Below are 19,943 nucleotides of genomic sequence, written 5' to 3'. Positions count from 1 at the left end.
CGCAGCATAACTAATGGAAGCATTATAGGATATGAAGATTTAATGTCGAACACATTTACGGGTAAGCGATTACGAGAGAACAATTCAACTCCCGCGTAAGGAATCTGGAATGTAGGTAGACAGACATCAATCAATTCCAAACTATAAAACAGAGAGTTAATTATCGGCTATGGACTTTTTGGGATGGCATTTGTTGAACAAACCATTTTTATGATTGTATTGTGGATTTGCCATTTCTAGTGAACTGAAATGACGATTTCGCCCTGTCTACATAACTCATTGATTTACGATTAAAAAAAAAAAAAAAATTCTTCTCGAGAAAAACTAGAATTGGAGAGAGAGAAACCCATCTTCGTCCCTTTGCCGAAGATCTCAAATTCAATGGCTGCACTGAACCATCTCTCCACCAATTGCTACCAGAGAATCCTCCTCCGTTGAAGCCAAGGTGAACCTCGTACGAGCTCTCAAATCCTCCCGCATAGATCGACGCCACCATTAAGCTCTTCATCAAATTGAAGCTCGAGATCGGACGTCACTCATGGCGTCTTTAATTATTTTTGTCCCTATGCTGGTGGTTTATGATTGTAGATTTTGTAATTTTATCTCTTTCGTTTGATTTTTGCTTCATGTCTTATGGATAATCATGTATTTTTATGATATTTGGTTTGGGTTCCCCCTCAATAGCGGTAATTAGGGTTTAATATCCCCTCGTAGGCCATGTTTATGTGTTGTTTGTTGTGTTATAGTCTGTATTTTTATCATTTTTGGTTTGAGAATTTGGTAATTTGAAGATTTGGTAATTACTAGTAGAAAAGAAGAAGATAGAGATCCAAGCAAAGCAGAATCTGTAATCGAGGAAGATCAGAAGTAATGGCTGTGGTGGTGACGGAGGAGATGATTAGAAGATTCATCACCGCTTTATGCATTTGTGCCCCCAAAAACGATTCACCAGCGTCAAGGTCAATTCTGTCATTTCATTATGCTGAGAATGGCATATCCAAAAGACAATCAACAAAATGGCAAAATTAAAAAATGGCAAAACAGCACTTGGCAACAAGATACCATAACGGCAATAGAAGAAGCCACGGAATGGGGCACGTGTTGGCAAGATGACTCAAGCAATTATAGCAGAGAAGCACGGACTCGCACTCGGGCACAGAGATCGCAATGGAATCGACCAAGCAGGAATTTTCTTAAGTGTAATTATGATTGCAAATATGCTCAGGGTGGGAACGCTACTCAGACAGGCTGGATTTTCCGGGATCCGGATGGTTTTTTCGTGAGAGCAGGGATAAGTAAGGGTGATCATTGTTCCTCGGTAGTAGAAGCAGAACTCCAAAGTCTACTCATGGCGATGCAACACGCGTGGATACAAGGTTATAGGAGAGTTATCTTCGAAGGGGATAATATTACTGTCCTTAAACTAATCACAGGAGAAAAAAGGAATTTTCGACTGCATAATTGGATTAGAGAGATTATTTCATGGAAATCAAGGTTTGCCTCTGCAGAATTCCAGTGGACAAGAAGACACAACAATCAAGCTGCAGATAGATTGGCAAAAGAAACTTTAAGAGATAATTCAAGCTTTGTATCCTATTTCTATGTTCCAAGCTTTATTGTAAACATCCTCCATGAGGATCACATTTCGAATTAATGAAAAGCAGCTGTTAAAAAAAAAAAAAAAAAAATGGTGGTCCAAAAAGGGCAAATCCTGTAATAATCCCATAAAACTGACGGTGAACAACTGGTTAACAGAAACCGTAAATAGGTCCCACGTGTCAGACAAGTTTGGCCACGTCATAAATTCATTATCGGATACGGAAATCACTCGATGAAAAGCCAAAAGGGCCCCTCGGTCTTTTGTTTTTCTGTCGACTGATATTTATATATATTTTTTTTGTTTCTCGGTCGAATAGTTAAATTTTACACAATATAATAATTAATTTTTAAGCTTTATCCAATTTTTTTTAATTGTAAAGAGTAAAGAACGCGGAGAAAATAAAATAGGTTAAAAAATTCACGCGTGAAAGAAAGAAGAAGAGACTGGTGCTAAAAGTGTTTGGGTTACTCATTCCCTCTCCTTTTCAAGTGCCAGACACTACTACCTCTCTGTTTATTTAATGGTCGGTGAAGAACCGTGATTTGCTCAAATCACCAAAATAAGTACTCTCTTTCAATCTCCATCTTCCCGTTATCTCCGCCACGTGTTTCTCTCTCTTTTTGTCTCCTTTCTTCTTCTTCTTCTTCTCCCCTAATCTTAATCTCATAAACCAACAACATCAGTAGAGTCAGTAGTACCCCCACACACACACACAGTGAGAGAAGCCCTTTTTCGATTCTCCACTTTCTTTCTTCCGAAAGATACGATTTTTCGATGTGGGTCATTGTTGATTTCTCTCTTCTTGGCTTATGAGTTTCGAATTCGAAATCTGAAACTAAAAGCTTTTTGAAGCAAATGTTACTGACACCTAAAATGTTTAGTTCTTGGCTTCGAAAAGATGTGAAGAAGATTCTCAAACGCAAAGACAGTGATGCTGGTGAACGAGGTCAATTCAAATAAACTTTACTTCAGTTTCATTGTTTGATTTCGATTTCGACTTCTATTTGATTATCCAATCTTATTATAGCTAAAAAAAACCCCAATTTTTATTTTGAGATTAGGGTTTGATCACCAAAAAGTTGAATTTGATTTTGTAACAATGGTTTCTAATTCAGGAAAAGCACTTGAGGACTTGAGAGCATCGTTATTCAACAGATTCCGTTCACCGGAAACTCCAAAGAGACAGCAACAACAACAACATCGTATCTGTGGCCCTACTCTTGCTCTTACTTTCAATTTCATTGTTGCTATTAGCATTATCTTCGTCAACAAATGGGTAATTTTAACCACCAACTCTTATAAAATCTTCTTAAGTGTTATGAAATACACCAAAGTATCAGCTTTTTTTTGTTTCTTTTGATTTCAGGTGCTTAAAAATATAGGCTTTGAGTTTCCAGTGTTCCTCACATTCATTCACTACATTGTAGCTTATCTACTAATGGCTCTTCTCAAATCCTTTTCGCTCCTTCCTGCTTCACCGCCTTCCACGAAATCATCGTCTCTTCCGCTTTACACTCTTGGCATTGTAATGTCACTCTCTACAGGACTAGCTAATGTTAGCCTTAAGTATAACAGGTTTTTGAAAATATTCTCTATCTCCTCTTGTTTTCTTATATTGCTTAGTCTCATATCATTACTCACTTCGTTGTTTTTGTTTCCTAGTGTTGGATTCTACCAGATGGCGAAAATCGCTGTTACGCCTTCTATCGTGTTTGCAGAGTTTTTGTGGTATAGAAAGAGAGTTTCTTTCATGAAGGTAAATGAGATTTTCTCTCTTTATCACATAGTTGCTATATCCAAATCAAAATCTGCATTTGTTTTGTACTCCATTGGATTTGCATTGATCCATTAGGACTAGAGTTACAAAGAGGAAAAACTTTGGTATAGTAAGTAACCTTGTGGTTGTGGCTGATGTTTGTCAGGTGGTTGCACTTACAGTTGTATCTGTGGGAGTTGCGGTTGCGACTGTAACAGATTTACAGTTTAGTCTTTTTGGTGCTTGTGTAGCATTCGCATGGATCATACCGAGCGCAACTAACAAAATCTTGTGGTCCAATATGCAACAACGAGAAAACTGGACTGCTTTAGCGTATGTGAATCAGATTCTTTAGTTTTTGATTTCCGCTCATTCGTTCTCGCTGTATCAACATCTTTCAATACCATCTCTTCACTTTTTTTTTTTAATCCAGGTTGATGTGGAAAACGACGCCAATTACTCTGTTGTTTCTTGTATCGATGATTCCGTTCTTGGATCCGCCAGGTGCTCTATCTTTCAATTGGAGTTATGCCAACACATCTGCCATTCTTGTTTCCGCTCTTCTTGGATTCTTTCTTCAATGGTCAGGAGCCTTAGCTCTCGGGTAAGTAAAGCTTCTAATATATTTGTGTGGTTGCTTCAGTTCGATTCTCTTATTTAGGTTTTAAGTACTTCATTTGACTTTAGTTCGATTCATTTTGGTTTATCTGTTCTGGCTTCGATTTCGTTACAACGAGTGTTCTCAAAGTCCAATTTTTTGTCCATTTTTTTGGCAGAGCAACTTCTGCAATAACACATGTAGTGCTCGGACAATTCAAGACCTGTGTTCTCCTTCTTGGAAACTACTACATTTTTGGGTCGAATAGTGGTTTGATTAGCGTTTGCGGTGCGTTTGTGGCGATTATGGGGACTTCGTTATATACTTACCTTAACACGAGAGGTCCATCTCTTAAAGCTTCGTCTTCTTCTTCCGCTCTCTCAGACAAGAAGTCAAGATTCAGTGATCTTAAGGATGATGACAAGAATCTTGAACCTTACGGCTCCGAAGCTGTCTAGTCTAGTCTAACTTTGTAGTATAGTTTTGATTAATTATTCCACATTACATTTTTGATTCTAATTTCAACTTTTTGTTTTTGTCAAATTCTTGTTTCTAGTTTTCTAATTTCACCCCTGAAAATAAACCAACTTTTTGATTCATTTTTTTGGTTTTTTTTTTTTTTTTTTTTTTTCTCTTGTCATCAAATGTTTTTGTATTTTTTGGAGATGTAAATGTGCTGAATATTTTGAAATTTAATGAAATTGTTTTTGTTGGTCATCTGAAATATATTTGAAAAAGGATGAAAATTTATATGAAACTGTGTAGAAAACAATTCATAACCTATAAGGAAGAAAAACACATACTTTAAAAATGATTATTAGACCAAAGCAAAAACAAAATGTCATGAAATGATTTATAGGCCTTATGGGCCGAATAAGTCAAATGGGTCGGTTTTAGTGCTAATTAGTGAGGGAATTAGTCTTAACTATTAAGGAAATGTAATTATCTGACTGTAATTAGTGTGAAGTAATTAAAATTTTTTAGCTTTCCTCTAAAATATAAATTGATGAATCGTCGACAGCACAGTTAAAATTTTCACTTGTACAATCGTTTTCCCCGAGATCCAAAACTCTGTAAATCTGAAACCGTCGGCCGATTTCGCCGCCGCCGCATCTCCTCCTTCATCTCCGGTAAGCCAATTTCTATTTCTTTGCTTTGTTTTTCCTCTTCCACCGCCGCGAATTCTCCATACGCATTATGATTTTTTTCCGTTTGTGCTGAGTAGATCGGAGTCCTTGGTGATTGATTCTGCTGATCCATTTCGAATTTGATGTGATGATCATAGTTTGATTTAGATTCGCAGATCGGATCTGTAAAATCTGTATTCATCTTCGCACCATTGTTGAACAATTGAAATCGTGAGATGAAATGCATGATTTCGTAACTCAATTCTATGGAATTTGCATCTTAGCTCGATCGTTGCTCCTTTGTCTCTTAGATCTGTTCTTAATTTGGGAGTACCTGGGAATTTTGTTACTTCACTTGTTGGTTTATTAGTGTGTTTATTGAACTCGTGAATTGAGAAACTCCTCTTTGTTTTTTTTGGTTGACGAAGAACAGATAAAAGATGGAGAAATCATGTACGCTGCTAATTTACTATGACAAAGGAACTCCTGCAATTGCGAACGAGATCAAAGAAGCTCTAGAAGGGAACGATGTATCTGCGAAAATCGATGCGTTGAAGAACGCAATCATGCTTTTGCTTAATGGTGAAACTCTGCCACAGCTTTTCATCACTATTATCAGATATGTTTTGACGTCTGAAGACCACACAGTCCAGAAGCTACTGCTGCTTTTCCTGGAGACAATCGAGAAAACCGATTCTAAAGGGAAGGTGTTACCTGAGATGATATTGATATGTCAGAATCTGAGGAACAACCTTCAGCATCCGAACGAGTACATCCGTGGAGTTACCTTGCGGTTCCTTAGCCGATTGAGAGAGACTGAAGTTATGGAGCCTCTGATTCCGTCTGTCTTGCAGAATCTGGAGCATCGCCATCCGTTTGTCCGTAGGAATGCGATTTTGGCTATTATGTCGATTTATAAGCTCCCACAAGGTGACCAGCTCTTGATAGATGCACCTGAAACGATTGAGAAAGTTCTGGCTACCGAACAGGATCCCTCTGCTAAAAGAAACGCGTTTCTTATGCTCTTCAATTGCGATCAAGACCGAGCTGTAAACTATCTTCTGACTAATGTTGATAGGGTTTCTGAGTGGAATGAATTGCTTCAGATGGTGGTTCTGGAATTAATCAAGAAGGTTTGTAGGACCAAACCATCAGAGAAGGGGAAGTATATTAAGATTATTATAGCTTTGTTAAGTGCGCCTTCATCTGCAGTTACTTATGAATGTGCCGGGACACTTGTTTCTCTATCATCTGCGCCCACCGCTATTAGAGCAGCTGCCAACACCTACTGCCAGCTTCTTCTTTCTCAGAGTGACAACAATGTGAAGCTAATTGTGCTTGATAGGTTGAATGAGCTCAAAGCCTCTCACAGAGAGATCATGGTTGAGATGATCATGGATGTGCTAAGAGCACTCTCTAGCCCGAACCTTGACTTTCGCAGGAAGAACTTTGAAATTTGTCCTTGGAATTGGTAACTCATCGGAATGGTTATGAGGTCGTGCAAACGTTGAAGAAAGAAGTTGTGAAGACGCAAAGTGGAGAGCTTGAGAAGAATGGGGATTATAGACAGATGCTCGTCCAAGCGATTCATGCTTGTGCGGTCAAGTTCCCTGAAGTAGCAAGCGCAGTGGTACATCTTTTGATGGATTTCTTGGGTGACACCAACGTGGCTTCAGCTCTTGATGTGGCTGTTTTTGTTAGAGAGATCATAGAATCAAACCCCAAATTGAGGGTTTCAATCATAACCCGCTTGTTGGACACCTTTTATCAGATTCGAGCTGCAAAGGTTTTCCCATTTACGCTTTGGATTGTTGGGGAATATTGCCTATCACTCTCTGAAGTTGAGTCTGGCATAGCAACCATCAAGCAATGCCTCGGTGAGATGCCGTTTTACTCAGCTTCCGAGGAAGCAGAGTCAAATGATTCCTCAAACAAGACTCCGCAGAACACCTCTGCTATAGTTTCCTCTAGAAGACCTGCCATTCTTTCTGATGGGACTTATGCTACCCAAAGTGCTGCCTCTGAAACCGTATTCTCTCCATCTACAGTTGCTCAGGGATCATTGGCTTCTGGAAACTTGAGATCTCTTATACTAACTGGTGATTTTTTCCTCGGAGCAGTGGTTGCTTGCACATTGACTAAACTTGTTCTGAGATTGGAGGATGTGCAGTCATCCAAAACTGAAATTAACAAGGTCAAAACACAAATCTTACTCATCATGGTCTGTATGTTGCAACTAGGACAATCTCATGTGGTTCCTCATTCGATTGATCCTGATTCTTATGAGAGGATTGTGCTCTGCATAAAATTAATTTGCCACACAAGTGACGAGATGAAGAAGATTTGGCTGGAATCCTGTCGCCAGAGTTTTGTCAAAATGCTCTCTGAGAAACAGCTACGAGAACTAGAGGAACTTAAAGCCAAAGCCCAAATATCTAACGCTCAACCTGATGATCTTATTGATTTCTTCCATCTGAAGAGCAGAAAGGTAACAAAATCTCGTTTCGTATATATACACCACCATGTCATTATCTTATTGTTGATCTGACTGTCAATACAATTGTGAAAAATCTGTTTCAGGGTATGAGTCTACTTGAGTTAGAAGACCAAGTACAAGACGACCTAAAACGTGCAACCGGTGAATTCACCAAAGACGAAAATGATGCAAACAAGCTTAACCGTATTCTTCAACTTACTGGATTCAGCGACCCAGTCTATGCAGAAGCATATGTGACAGTCCATCACTATGACATAGTCCTCGATGTCACAATTATCAACCGTACCAAAGAAACCCTCCAGAATCTGTGTCTGGAATTGGCGACCATGGGAGATCTAAAGCTTGTCGAGCGTCCTCAGAATTACACACTTGCACCTGAATCAAAGAAGAAGATAAAAGCCAACATCAAGGTTTCCTCCACTGAGACTGGGGTCATCTTCGGGAACATTGTCTATGAGACTTCAAATGTCATGGAGCGAAACGTCGTGGTCCTTAACGACATACATATTGATATCATGGATTATATCTCTCCTGCTGTGTGTTCAGATTCCGCATTCAGATCCATGTGGGCAGAATTCGAATGGGAAAATAAGGTATACCTAAACCGAAATTTTCCTTCTTACTTAAAGCTTTGTTTTGATAACTCGAATCTGGTCTTCTATTTATAGGTGGCTGTAAACACTATGATTCAAGACGAGAAAGAGTTTCTTGATCACATTATCAACTCAACTAACATGAAGTGCCTCACTCCAACGTAAGTCCCGCTTCTACTCAATCGCCTTTACTATTGAGCTTGCAGGTTTCTCACTGGATTATTCCCTCTGTTGATTCCAGATCTGTGTTAGAAGGCGAGTGTGGGTTTCTCTCAGCTAACTTATACGCCAAGAGTGTGTTTGGTGAAGACGCTTTGGTGAATGTGAGTATCGAGAAACAAAGCGATGAAAAGCTTAGTGGTTACATAAGAATTCGAAGCAAGACACAAGGGATTGCTCTTAGTCTTGGAGATAAGATAACTCTTAAGCAAAAAGGGAAAAGTAGCTGAAACCAAATTCACTCACTATCATCCTTTCTCTCTTAAGTTCAGGTACTCTCACATTTATCTTGAAGCTACCAAATAGTGAAACTGATTATGTTAGTTTCGGACTCAGTTTCTTGGTTTAACTCTTGATTCCAAATCTTTCAGGTTCAGAGCAACAGTATTTGCGAATTCCAGCTTTTTACTTTTTTTTTCTTTTTTTTTAAAAAAAATCTTTTATGAGCAGCAATTTTATGAGGAAGAATAAGATGTATGGATTCGACGAGAACATGGCTTTGAAAATTTGGGATTTGTATCATTTTGCTTTGAATTAGTTAGAGATTTTGATGATTTGATAGTATATGCGATGAGGAACAAATAATGAAGCTCATATTAGATCCTGGTCCATTTTCGCTTTTAGTAAGAGACTAATAATTTTTGGCATTAGAAAAAATGATAGACTTCAAATGTATTAAAAATGCTCGTGCCTGTTCATATTAACTTGAAACAGTATGAACACTAATTTGTTGTACAAGATAAGATTCACGAACCCAAAAAAAGAAAAAGAAAATGAGACATTATAATTGACGAAAAAAATTGAAATGAGACATTATAATAGTAAGGTGCCTAGAGAGACAAGAGCTGTCACTGAGCAAATGTTGTCTCCTACTCGATGCACAAAAACTTCTGTAAACTTAAAAATCGTCATAAATACTTTTTTTTACTCCTAGTATATAAATATATTATTCTCTCACGCATTTCATTAAATAATACGTGTAAACAATTAAAAGATCTATTGTCAGATAAGTCAGAAGTCAGGACAACTATATAGAGAGAAGAATTGTTATTGAATTTCTCATGTGTTGTTGTTCGTTCAATGTAATGTACGTTCCGACCAGAGAGCGAGTTCCAACGTCTATCTCATTGTTTTGATACCCCACGTGATCGTTTTCACGTTACACAGTCAACGCCTCCAGAGCCAAGCCATCTTTTCTAGTACATTACATATTTAATTTCAAGGGCATATCACCGATACGTTTTGAGGAGCTCATTATCAAAAGTAATGAAAAAGAAGAAAAAAAAGTTCTATTTCGTAAAAACTCCGACAGTTTGGTTGATAAGTTTGATATATTAGATCAGATATATGCAATTTGTCTATATATAGAACGCAAAACTTATCAGCATCTATCTTATTACACGATCAATTGTCTAGATTAGTGATTTCAGTTTTAAACGAACATGCGTTATTATATAATTTGGATCAGCTTTATGCATCCAAACACACACCAATGTTTCTACTCCACGCAAATTCTTTGTATCACTCCAAAATCTTCCGTGTGATATCTTATTGGTGACAAATATGTACACGATATATATAGGAGAAATAAATTATACAGTTTTAAGTTTCCTTGTTTTTTACTCAACGAATTAAAATGCGACTACCTTCAAGGCTTCAACCAACTATGACATCCACAACTTTACATACATATTTTTTGGGTTTAGTACAAGTTCACATGCATATATACAAAAATTGGATAAGACAGAAGAAATAAAATTAAATAAGACAAAAGAGATGAAATTATAACAAAAAGGTTATATTTGGAAGGATTAGTGCATTTGGTCCAAAACAAAATAAAAAAATTTTATATATATAGAGATTTAAAAAAGCACAAGATCTAGTCTAAACACACTTTGCGCGATCTAGCATATGATTGAAAAATTAGTGTAATTTTAATAACATGCTTCACGGCCATCGATAATCAGAAAAACAAATAAATAAATCATTGTACTCGCACATCCCAAAAATTTAATAAATGTAACAAAAACTACAAAGTCACGTACATGCATGTGCATATAATTAATTATACAAAGTTATCTAAATTTTCGCTATCATATGCTATAATTTAATTAATGCGACATTGCACGGTCCCCCCATACACCTAAGCCTGACCTGGAATTAGTCTTTTTCGTTCTTGTAATTTTTCCTTTTTGTTTGAAAAAAAAAAAATTCACCTTGGGTCGTATCGCCTTTGATTTGCACATACGTTTTGATTATATAACTTAAAGCCCCAAAAGAACGTAGTAGAGTACTGTTACAGGCAAAGCAACCAGCATTCCGAATATAACCCTGCAAAACAATATCAAGTTTTTTCTTAGGGAATATTATGTATAATATTTTATAGTTTCCAAATTAATATCTTAAAGTTTTGAAATGAAGTTTGAGAATATTGAAAATTAAATATTTCATACGAATGAAGGAAAAACGTAAACACTTTGACATATGGAATATATTACTTAAAATATATTTAAACGTGTATTAATCATCATATATATATATATATATATATATATATATATTCAGAATTCAAGCAAGTTTAATCGGGTAATAGAAAATAACTTACGCAGTGCTGAGAATATCAGGATGGACGTTATATTCTTTGGCGAAAACAAAAGGAACAATTCCTTGAGGGAGAGCAGCCTTCAAAAATACAAAATTTCTTATCAACGATTAATTGTGTATGTATGAATATTAATTTAAGAAACGTTCAACATCATTAAAGCATAAAATTATAAGTTAAATTGAAATTACCTGAACGATGGCGATATGGAGGAGATCACCTCGAATACCAATTGCAATTGAGGTGGCGGCGATCACGGCCGGTCCGGTCAAGAACCTTACGGCCATCGCAAACACTGCTACTGACTTTCCGCACGCAATAATCTTTGGTTGCAATGCCATAAATAGACCTAATTATATCACCAATTAATAAACATATACTAATTAGCAAAAAAAAAAAAAAGTACCAAAGACTAGAACGTAACTAAAAATATATATGTCTATGAAGTGTAACTATACCAAGACTAAACATAGCCATTCCAAGACCAGCATCAGATAATATTGAAATCGATCCACTCATTATCGTTGGCATCTTTATATTCCACCTGTCCCATAAAAAAGTTATCAACAACATCAAACAATTGACCAAGATATTGTTATGTTATATGGTTGTGACATTATTATTAGTACTTACTTGAAGGAAACTAGGGACCAAGCGAGGCCAAAGAGACTAGAGTAAGTGTTAGGGTTTCTAATAAGTTTTCTCCAAACCATTATCAGTATTAGTCTCGTCATCACACTCGCCGGCGGCATCTGCTGTTTCCTCGGACCAGGACCGCCGTCTTCCACGTCACTACCTTTTTTGCCCATGTAAGGTGACTTTCCCTCGTTATTACCGTCTTGGTCCATTTCCACATGCCCTTTTCTTCCCGGTGACATGTTCTCTATCAGATTCTGCATCGCTGTCATCATCAAGTATATATGAATATTATACATTTCAAAGAAAATACTAAATTTAGTATATTATGATTTTTTTGGCACAAAAAACTAACTTATAGAATAGAACTGAACGGAACCAACAAAATTCGTTTTAAATTTTCATAAATTCAAAACCGAAAATAGAAAAATTTATAACCGGAATTGGAATTTACATATTTTTACTAGAAGTTTTAAAAAATAATAGAAGGTCAAATAATAAGCAATGAAAAAAAATAATAAGTGGGAGATTAATAAACCTTTAGAAGCGAGGTTGTCGTGAGAAGGAATAGAAACTTTAGGGTCGGTGGATACATCGGTGGAGGAACCTCTGGTCATAGCATTCCTCGCGTTGGCTTCCGACACCGGAGAAGCACTCGAACTCCACACGAACATGTTCATCTCCTTGTTCTGTCCTCCTACTCCTCCTCCGCCTCCACCGCTTCCTCCGCCACCACTTTCCTTTTTCTTGACTCCACTTGCTCCACTCGTTGACCCCGTGAACATTGGGTTCGGTGGTGGGTACGACGGAACTGACCATAAATATAGAAATATATCTTAACTAACATTATATTATAATGCAAAGGATAATCACATTCAAATATTTTTATTTTAAATATGAATATGCAAAAATAAAAAATAAAAAATCATACCACTATTATTGTTGTATAATTCCCCACTCATACTTCTCCCTCCTCTTCCTGCTTTCTTTGCCGTCTTCATAACTTCCTCATCAAAATTAGACGTTCTTGGCGTCACGCCTTTGGAAGACTGAAGCGAGTAAACATCTCCACCGGGACCAGCTCCGGCGCCTCCGTAGCTATTAGTGTAACCGTGACGAGGGCTCGGAGCTTTGCTTGCGTTAAACATTGCGTAGAAATCTGTCTGATTAAAGCTCGAAGCTCTCGGCGTCGGCTCTCGTGACGATTGAACGGAGTAAATCTCTACGCCGGTGAGATTTGAAGCTCGTGGCGTTATCATGGAGGAGTTAAGTCCTCCGCCGTGAGATTTGTTGAATGATGAGATCATTGATGAGGCGGCGCTTGATCTTCGAACCACCACGTGTAGCTTTCCGTCGTCTCCTATCTCCGCATCGGTCTAATGAAAGATAAAACATATTTTTAGGTGATGAAATTTGAGTCGATGTGATCTAAACCGGTTATAACCGAACCGGTATTAAAAGAAGGGAAAACACTACACAACATTTTATAATTTGATGTTTCTTCTACTTCATATTAATAATTTCTGCATGAAAATTGTAAATATCAGTTTACGAAAATTGTGACTAAACTATAATTTAATATGCATCGGATGGAATATTATGTATATATTATATGGATTAAAAGAAAACTAAATAATTTGGATTGACTTCTGAAAAAGGAACTCGAACATTAAAACTTTCTAGTGTAAAAATTCATACCTGGAGGGGTTCACGGCCATTGAGAGAGATAACATCAGAATCAACTCGGAAGGAAGTAATTGAACCAGCCGTCTCCGGGAACTGCTCGGAGATCAGAAGCTTAGCACCACGGAACTCAAACAAGAAGAGCATTAATGTATACCATATGATGCTCTGAAGCACCACGATCTGCACCATTAGGTTACCGGAGAAGTCCCCGTACATCGCCCGAAGCAATGGGATTCCCATTACCAGCGTGTTTGGTAGTGTTGAGAGCGAGAAGAGCGTTATCATCCATTCTAGGCTTCCTCTGCGGCTAAACGCCTGAAAATAATATCACAATATATGTCCAAATATGAGAATGTGTGTGTAAGTGTGTTTAATTAGAGACACGTATATATTAACAAAAAGACCTAAAGTGTTAACTAAAAGATCTACCCGTGTTAAATGACCTAGTTATTATGTTGGTTCACGTCTAGTAGTATATTACAAGTTTTCTATAACCAAAATGTTTTCGAGTAATAATTGACCATCATAACGATTACTAATATAGACTACCATCACTTAATCAAACAAAGAGAAATGAAGAGAGATTATGTGCATAGAGAGATTATTGAAAGAGACGGGCCTGCCAAAGAAAGAGTGCGGCGAGGATAACGACTTTCTGAAGAGAATCAGCGGCGAGGAAGTGGTAATTCATGGCATAAGGATCATTGGAGGAGATGAAATGGAAAGAAAGAAGAGGAACTGCGAAAACCGCAACAAACCGGTTTATACCGGAACATTGGTCCGGTGTAAATATTCCCCACCATCGTACCGAACCGTAGGCTAATATCATAGCAACGTATAGCGGCACCATAGCCGCTAAAACGTCGTACATGTCTTTGCCGGTGATCATTTTGCTTTATTTTCCGGCGAGAGAGAGAGAGAAGAAAAAAATAGAGATGGTGATGAATAAGTATATGTGGTGTGGTATAACGTATTTATGGAGGAGGAAGTGAATTAAGTTCCTTGAGACGATACTTAATTAATGTTGTTAATTTGTTGTGTTAAAATAATAGGATTCGTGTTCAAATTGAATTATAGCTAAGCTAAGCTATATATAGAGGATCGTTTGACATTTGAATATTAATTAAACAAAATATAAACCAAAACGCTTTTTTTCTTCCTCGGTATTTTGTGAATGGACAAATAGTAATGCAGTAGTAATTTCAATTTGGATGACTAAAACGATTATCTCAACTACAAGTGTTACATGATACGTAGTGTTTTTTTACCCTAGATTGTAAACCATTGGAGTTCCGAACATCCGGTCCATAATTTTTCTTACTGTCCTAGATTTATTTTTCGTCAATACTAGATATTTTACACTTTAATAAATGTGTAATCCTTCTTTATTTATTTCTTCTGCAAAAAGCCGTTATATTTAATTTGAAGAAAACAAAGAATCTTATCTTGGGATAAGGAAGATTGGTTTACCTTCTGTCTCGTGGTCTAATATTATTTGAAGTGAAATTAAATGCTTCAGAGATTATAATTACACAAATGTTAGATGCAAAATATCTGTAGAGTCAGATACTTGGATCCACTTGTACGTGTAATACAAATTTGTAAATTTAGATTAGATTTTATATTAATAAGATAACAAAATTGAGTTTTTGTGTAAGCTATTGAAACGGCGAAGGATGATGGATATGCACATGGTGTTGAGAGCATCTAACTACACTTTCTGAGCGATCTGCGGTTCCCTGTAAAGATCTGATTTTAATCAGGAAACATACAATTGTAATTAGTTTATTTTCTAATCTTGAAACGGTGTATTTTTTGTTTTTAAACGAAATTTTACAACTTTACCAATAGAAGATAATATTTGTTATTTTTTTCATTAGAAAAATCTTAATGATTTCTTATTAATTGTACAGTCAAAGACATTGGCAATCGGACCGGATGAATAATTAGCCTCCTTCCATATTTTAATTGTCGTGTTTTCATATTGCAACTGTCTACGTATTCATCACACCACGTGATTGGGCCTAATGGACCTTGTAAATCCCATGTATTTTGAAAACCCTACGCGTAAAGAGGAAGACGAATCTTCTTCTTTGGTAGCAAATCTTGAAATGACTATGGCTTCTATAGATGCTTATTTCTACACACGGTGTGCTTCCCTCAACGGCTTTATCTGTCTTTCACACGAAGGTCGGTTCATGAATCATAATATATAACCCTCGTACGATACAAGTCATAACGTTACCCGAAATCGAGGGTACTACGTGGAAGTCTACTTATAAATATTTGGGGTACGATCTGGTTGATAATCGATACAAAACAATGTGTAAGAGGGTTTCACATTATGAAGGTGATCAAGAGCACATGGCTTTAACACTTGGGAGGTGATACAAAAACTTTCACGGCGACGCATTGAAATTTGAAGGCACTACCCGGGATTATTATCCTTGAACAAAGGGAATATGCAATAATGGGTTTTTATTTTAAGGCGCTCACACTACTACCCTATTTAGGATCCCGGTGAGTGTGTGTTTTGATGTTAAATCAGAGAGGCTAAGTTTTATCAAACCACCTTTGGGGTTCATTTCCGTATGGGAATCTACTTCAACTTTGATAAACTACAAAGAAAAGGTGGCTATTAGGAGATGTCAAAGAACATAAATGGTTGATTTTCAAATCATGTTAGGTGGGATTCTTCACGAGAAGTTCCAATGTCTTTTCAAAGCACCAACAAGATGTGCGAAATTATTGTTTCTCCAAAGTTTTTACTCCACAACCGGAATTTCTACATTTTCTATTGCGATGTAGAAAACGGAAACATTAGAAGAGTTCAGATTAAAGGAGTTGCACATGATGAAGATTTTAGGAGTCGTTATGGAATTGCAGAAAATGGTAAATGCCATGTCTATATTTCACCTGACATATATGGTAGATATATTAGCTTTATATAATGTGCTTTCTTTTTCTAAGGGTCGATGAAGTTATTTATATAAGAATAAAGGCCTTCAATAAAGATCTTGGTTTAAACTTTATCCATGTTTTTTGTTAACTCATGAATTGAAAGAGAACAACCAAAATGAATGTAACCAAAAATATTGAAAGATTCAAACTTTGCTTGCAGAATCCTCCTTCTTGCAGGCCACTTCACCACTTTCCAACGGTGTTGAACAAAACCTCTTCTGTTAGATGTGATCATAGATTTGGTTGTTCCATTGAACATTTGTTTACCGCATATTGTCTATATAGCCCCTTGTCCACGACCACCACATAGAGGTTGGGGTTTTTTGGGAAGTTTCGAGCTTAAGAGAAGTCACGGATTGCTTCATTGGCTCACTGTTTTGTTACAAGGAAATAAAAGAATCCATAACTTATGTGCTTTGTATATTTTCATGTTGTGGCTTCAATATCCATACCTGATCTAGTGATCTTCATGTTACATTTGACAACCACTCATTATGATTCGTGTTGCTCCAAGAGATCAATCTCTTTCAAACCTGCATAATTCAACAAACAATATTTAATCCTCTCCATTGTTTAGACCTAGTATCCGACAGACTTACAGCAATGAATGGCAACAACCATTTGTTTTCTGGATTTCCAAACATCAAAGAACATCATGCTTCAGTGTAGAATGAAAGACCCTTCAATCCCTTCTTGCAAAGGTATGTGCCATACTATGCCTCAAACACGGCATACGTCTAAAAGCTTCAACATGCACTTGAATACTTTCTCTTGACGACTTGACCTCAAGCTCCTTTTTTATCCTTTGAAACTGCTCTTTGACACATTTTGCCTATACATGTTTAAAGTATACGAAATATATCCATTAATTTGGTGATTACATCATTACATCAAAGACTATTCACATATAACAACGTTTTCATGGAAACATAGATATCTAATACCGTGTTAAGAAAAAAAACTTATACATAGCTCGAAGAATCATAACCACTATTTCGACAATAGTATTGGAAAGAGCTCTCACAATTTACAAATAATGTGAAAGAAGAAGAAGAAGAAGAAGGAAAAGAAAGGGAAATGGAAAGGTCACAAGAGGTAGGCCCAACAAAATTCAGAGCCCACAACTATTTTTTCATATCAATGGGCCATACATTATACAGTATCAACAATAATATCAACACCAAAGTTATTGACTTTTAATCAGACACTCCAAACTGAATACCCCAAACACACCAAACCAAAATCCCTCAACCGGTTAAACCCAAAAACTAACCAGCCAGTTCGAACCAGTTACCACTATTAACTATACCGATAATGCCAATATTACCCGTAACTTAAATCCGAGTCCTTGTGTATGTCTGCACATTGCTTAAAATCACAACGAATTTGCCAATCAAATATAAAACTTCCCTTGAAGATGTTTGTTGTATGATCCAACTTGTGCATCGCAGCCTTGTCGAACAAGAGAGAAGGAAAACTACGTCGTTTTTGTAATGGGCCTTTTTGGGTCTTACACAAAGCCCATTTACCTTTTTCTGTTCACGGAGTTGATCTTATCGAGCCTCCACTCGTCTCTAAGCCTGGCGATGAAGTTGTCGGCTTTCGTATCAACGTCCGGGCTTGGACAGAATCCCGGCATACCGCCGCCGCCGACGGCTGCTTTTGTTTTAACTCCGTCGTCAGATTGTGTGAGTTCTAAACCCCAGCCGATGTCGATCACTTCTCGCTCAGGGGAGCTACATCTAGAGCTCTGATTACTCCGTATCTTCGCGAAATCACCACTCACGACGAATTTTAGCGGCGGAACTCTAAATGGAGGCGGTGGAGGTGGTGGAGGCGTAATTTGGATTAACGGAGATCCTTGGCCGTTGTTCTCTTCATTGAAATTCGTCGGTTTCGTCGGACGCGGAGGTCTTCCGGAGTTCACTCTCCGTGTTGGTGTCTGAGGATCAAATTGGGTATGTCTCGGCGGTGGAGGTGGAGGCGGCGCCGGAACCGAATGAATCTTTTTGTTGCTCTTAACTCCTTTCTTAAACAATCCGTAGAATACTGATTGTGACGTTCGAGGCGGAGGTGGAGGCGGTGGTGGAGGAGGAGGCGGAGACGGTGGTGGAATTAAAGATTGGTATTGCGGTGGTTCCGTCACATCTACCACCACCGGAGAAGATTCGATTCTCTCTTTTCTCTTTGATTTCTGAATCTTCTTCTTCCTCTTTCCTTGATTATACAGAGAAGCGAAAACCATCTTAATCTCTTTCGCCGCATTGCTCTTTCTTCGTTGAAGAGTTCCTTGCTTTCTCGGTGGCGTCGCGGTTATCAGCGGCGGAGGAGGTGGTGGAGGCGGTGGTGGATTTGGAGGTTGAAACGCTCGTTTAAACTTAATGTCATTGCGTTTTACGTTTTCTTGTATATCTCTGTTTTTAACAGAACGATGAGTCCTTCTCGGTTTCTGGGAGACTTCAACCGGCGGAGGTGGAGGAGGAGGAGGAGGTGTTGGTGGTGCCGGTGGTTGTTGCGGCGGAGAAGACGGTTTTACAACGAATGTATCAATCTGAATCTCTTTAGGCTCAGATTCTTCTTCGATCTCGATTTTGGAACGATTCTGAAATTCTTCGTAAGAACGATTATGGATTTCGAAATCATCGTAAAACCGGAACCGGCGATCGCCAGTTTCCCTGAAAACTCCTTGTCTCAGATCAGGATACGAACTACAACTACGCCTCAACGGTACAGTTCCGGTAACCGGTAATCCATGAGAGAAACTCCGACTACTCACACTCTCATAAATCTTAAGCCTCTCGGCGTCATACACGTCATCAAACCACTGCTCTGAAACCGCCGACGACGAGGATGAGATTTTGCTAATCTCACCGAGGGTCATTTCACCACTCGTCACAGCTCCTCCTACTTCTTCTTCTTCTCCGCCGTGTAAAGACTCTGACGACAATCCGTCATCGTTTCGTCTAGCGAGTACGCCGCAGAGAATCGCGAAAACTACTAAAACGACGTTTATCGAATCCCATCCTCGTTTCACCGATGACGGCTGAAGAATCTGAGATGTGACCGAGAGAAACGGAGGGATCACAAAGTTCACAAACAAAAGAAAAATCGCCGCTGAAATAACTCCGATCATCGCCGGAACTAACATCGCCGGAATCGGTGATCTCCGGTGAGTATATCCGGTAGATTCAAACTGCGGCCAGATTAGCGGCGGTTGATCGTCCATTTTTGCCGGTATAATTTTTGAATAGAGAAGAGAGCGAGAGAGAAAGAGAGAGACTTTGTCGATTTGATTACAGTACATTAATGAGTAAACGTTTATATAGTGGTCTTATTATTATGTGGCGGAGAGATTAACAATAATATTAATTTTAATTACGTTTACTATGATTAAGAGTTATAATCATACGGACACGGAAAAGAATTGTTGTCATGGTCTTGAACGATGTCGCGCCGAAGATTTGTTAAAATAATATTATTAGACTCAATTCAAATAATTGAGTTGGAAAATTCCTCGAATTGCTTCATTTTAATTCATAAACAGATAATGCACCATAATTCCCAAAATATCAAAAGTTTATATAGTCAAGTTATAATTTCTGACGAATTTAGAATAAAAATTTGTTAGAGATATTAAAAAAAGAGCTATTTGATAATGACATGAAAAA

The 19,943-nt window shown here is 37.7% G+C and overlaps 4 protein-coding genes across 7 annotated transcripts; 2 read left to right on the top strand and 2 right to left on the bottom strand.

Annotated features, from left to right (window-relative positions):
• Window positions 1-1,991: 1,991 nt before the first annotated feature.
• On the top strand, window positions 1,992-4,553 carry LOC9302256 (nucleotide-sugar uncharacterized transporter 1). Of its 2 annotated transcripts, XM_002866136.2 has the most exons (7): window positions 2,000-2,546; window positions 2,716-2,876; window positions 2,967-3,175; window positions 3,263-3,356; window positions 3,523-3,689; window positions 3,790-3,960; window positions 4,133-4,553. In XM_002866136.2, the coding sequence occupies exons 1-7, from the start codon at window positions 2,456-2,458 to the stop codon at window positions 4,410-4,412; spliced, it is 1,173 nt and encodes a 390-aa protein (XP_002866182.1). In that variant the 5' UTR covers window positions 2,000-2,455; the 3' UTR covers window positions 4,413-4,553. The 2 variants fall into 2 exon arrangements, with proteins under 2 accessions (XP_020877523.1, XP_002866182.1); XM_021021864.1 differs by having other exon boundaries at window positions 1,992-2,546; window positions 2,967-3,356.
• Window positions 4,554-4,955: 402 nt separating this feature from the next.
• Window positions 4,956-8,954, top strand: LOC9300575 (coatomer subunit beta-1). Its single transcript, XM_021021850.1, is given in 7 exon segments — window positions 4,956-5,084; window positions 5,510-6,538; window positions 6,541-7,569; window positions 7,662-8,171; window positions 8,247-8,332; window positions 8,413-8,662; window positions 8,762-8,954. Coding segments are annotated over 5 exon segments (2,850 nt in total). The 5' UTR covers window positions 4,956-5,084; window positions 5,510-5,521; the 3' UTR covers window positions 8,621-8,662; window positions 8,762-8,954.
• A 1,368-nt stretch (window positions 8,955-10,322) lies between these two features.
• Window positions 10,323-14,617, bottom strand: LOC9300574 (auxin efflux carrier component 2). The gene is made up of 9 exons (XM_002864452.2): window positions 13,934-14,617; window positions 13,327-13,629; window positions 12,560-13,004; window positions 12,167-12,439; window positions 11,626-11,893; window positions 11,451-11,536; window positions 11,184-11,341; window positions 10,996-11,072; window positions 10,323-10,721 (listed from the first exon to the last, which is right to left on the bottom strand). The coding sequence occupies exons 1-9, from the start codon at window positions 14,201-14,203 to the stop codon at window positions 10,655-10,657; spliced, it is 1,947 nt and encodes a 648-aa protein (XP_002864498.1). The 5' UTR covers window positions 14,204-14,617; the 3' UTR covers window positions 10,323-10,654.
• Window positions 14,618-16,335: 1,718 nt separating this feature from the next.
• LOC9300573 (ras-associated and pleckstrin homology domains-containing protein 1) lies at window positions 16,336-19,731 on the bottom strand. 3 transcript variants are annotated; one of them, XM_021012985.1, is made up of 3 exons: window positions 16,894-19,731; window positions 16,728-16,808; window positions 16,336-16,647 (listed from the first exon to the last, which is right to left on the bottom strand). In XM_021012985.1, the coding sequence occupies exon 1, from the start codon at window positions 19,577-19,579 to the stop codon at window positions 17,801-17,803; it is 1,779 nt and encodes a 592-aa protein (XP_020868644.1). In that variant the 5' UTR covers window positions 19,580-19,731; the 3' UTR covers window positions 16,336-16,647; window positions 16,728-16,808; window positions 16,894-17,800. The 3 variants fall into 3 exon arrangements, with proteins under 3 accessions (XP_020868644.1, XP_020868632.1, XP_020868638.1); XM_021012973.1 differs by having other exon boundaries at window positions 16,728-19,565; XM_021012979.1 differs by having other exon boundaries at window positions 16,336-16,808; window positions 16,894-19,565.
• Between the last annotated feature and the right edge of the window lie 212 nt (window positions 19,732-19,943).

Source organism: Arabidopsis lyrata, assembly GCF_000004255.2.
Source record: "Arabidopsis lyrata subsp. lyrata unplaced genomic scaffold ARALYscaffold_8, whole genome shotgun sequence".
Classification (NCBI taxonomy): Eukaryota; Viridiplantae; Streptophyta; class Magnoliopsida; order Brassicales; family Brassicaceae; genus Arabidopsis; species Arabidopsis lyrata.
Note: the sequence above shows the minus strand (reverse complement) of the source record. Positions and strands in the feature narration are given on the sequence as shown.

Coding starts and splice junctions, on each gene's coding strand:
- LOC9300573 (XM_021012985.1), bottom strand. CDS start 19,579: ATGTACTGTAATCAAATCGACAAAGTCTCTCTCTTTCTCTCTCGCTCT.
- LOC9300574 (XM_002864452.2), bottom strand. CDS start 14,203: ATGATCACCGGCAAAGACATGTACGACGTTTTAGCGGCTATGGTGCCG. Junction 13,005..13,326: donor ATGGCCGTGAACCCCTCCAG/GTATGAATTTTT, acceptor ATCTTTCATTAG/ACCGATGCGGAGATAGGAGA. Junction 12,440..12,559: donor ATTATACAACAATAATAGTG/GTATGATTTTTT, acceptor ATTTATGGTCAG/TTCCGTCGTACCCACCACCG.
- LOC9302256 (XM_021021864.1), top strand. CDS start 2,456: ATGTTACTGACACCTAAAATGTTTAGTTCTTGGCTTCGAAAAGATGTG. Junction 2,547..2,715: donor CAGTGATGCTGGTGAACGAG/GTCAATTCAAAT, acceptor TTTCTAATTCAG/GAAAAGCACTTGAGGACTTG. Junction 3,357..3,522: donor AGAGAGTTTCTTTCATGAAG/GTAAATGAGATT, acceptor GATGTTTGTCAG/GTGGTTGCACTTACAGTTGT.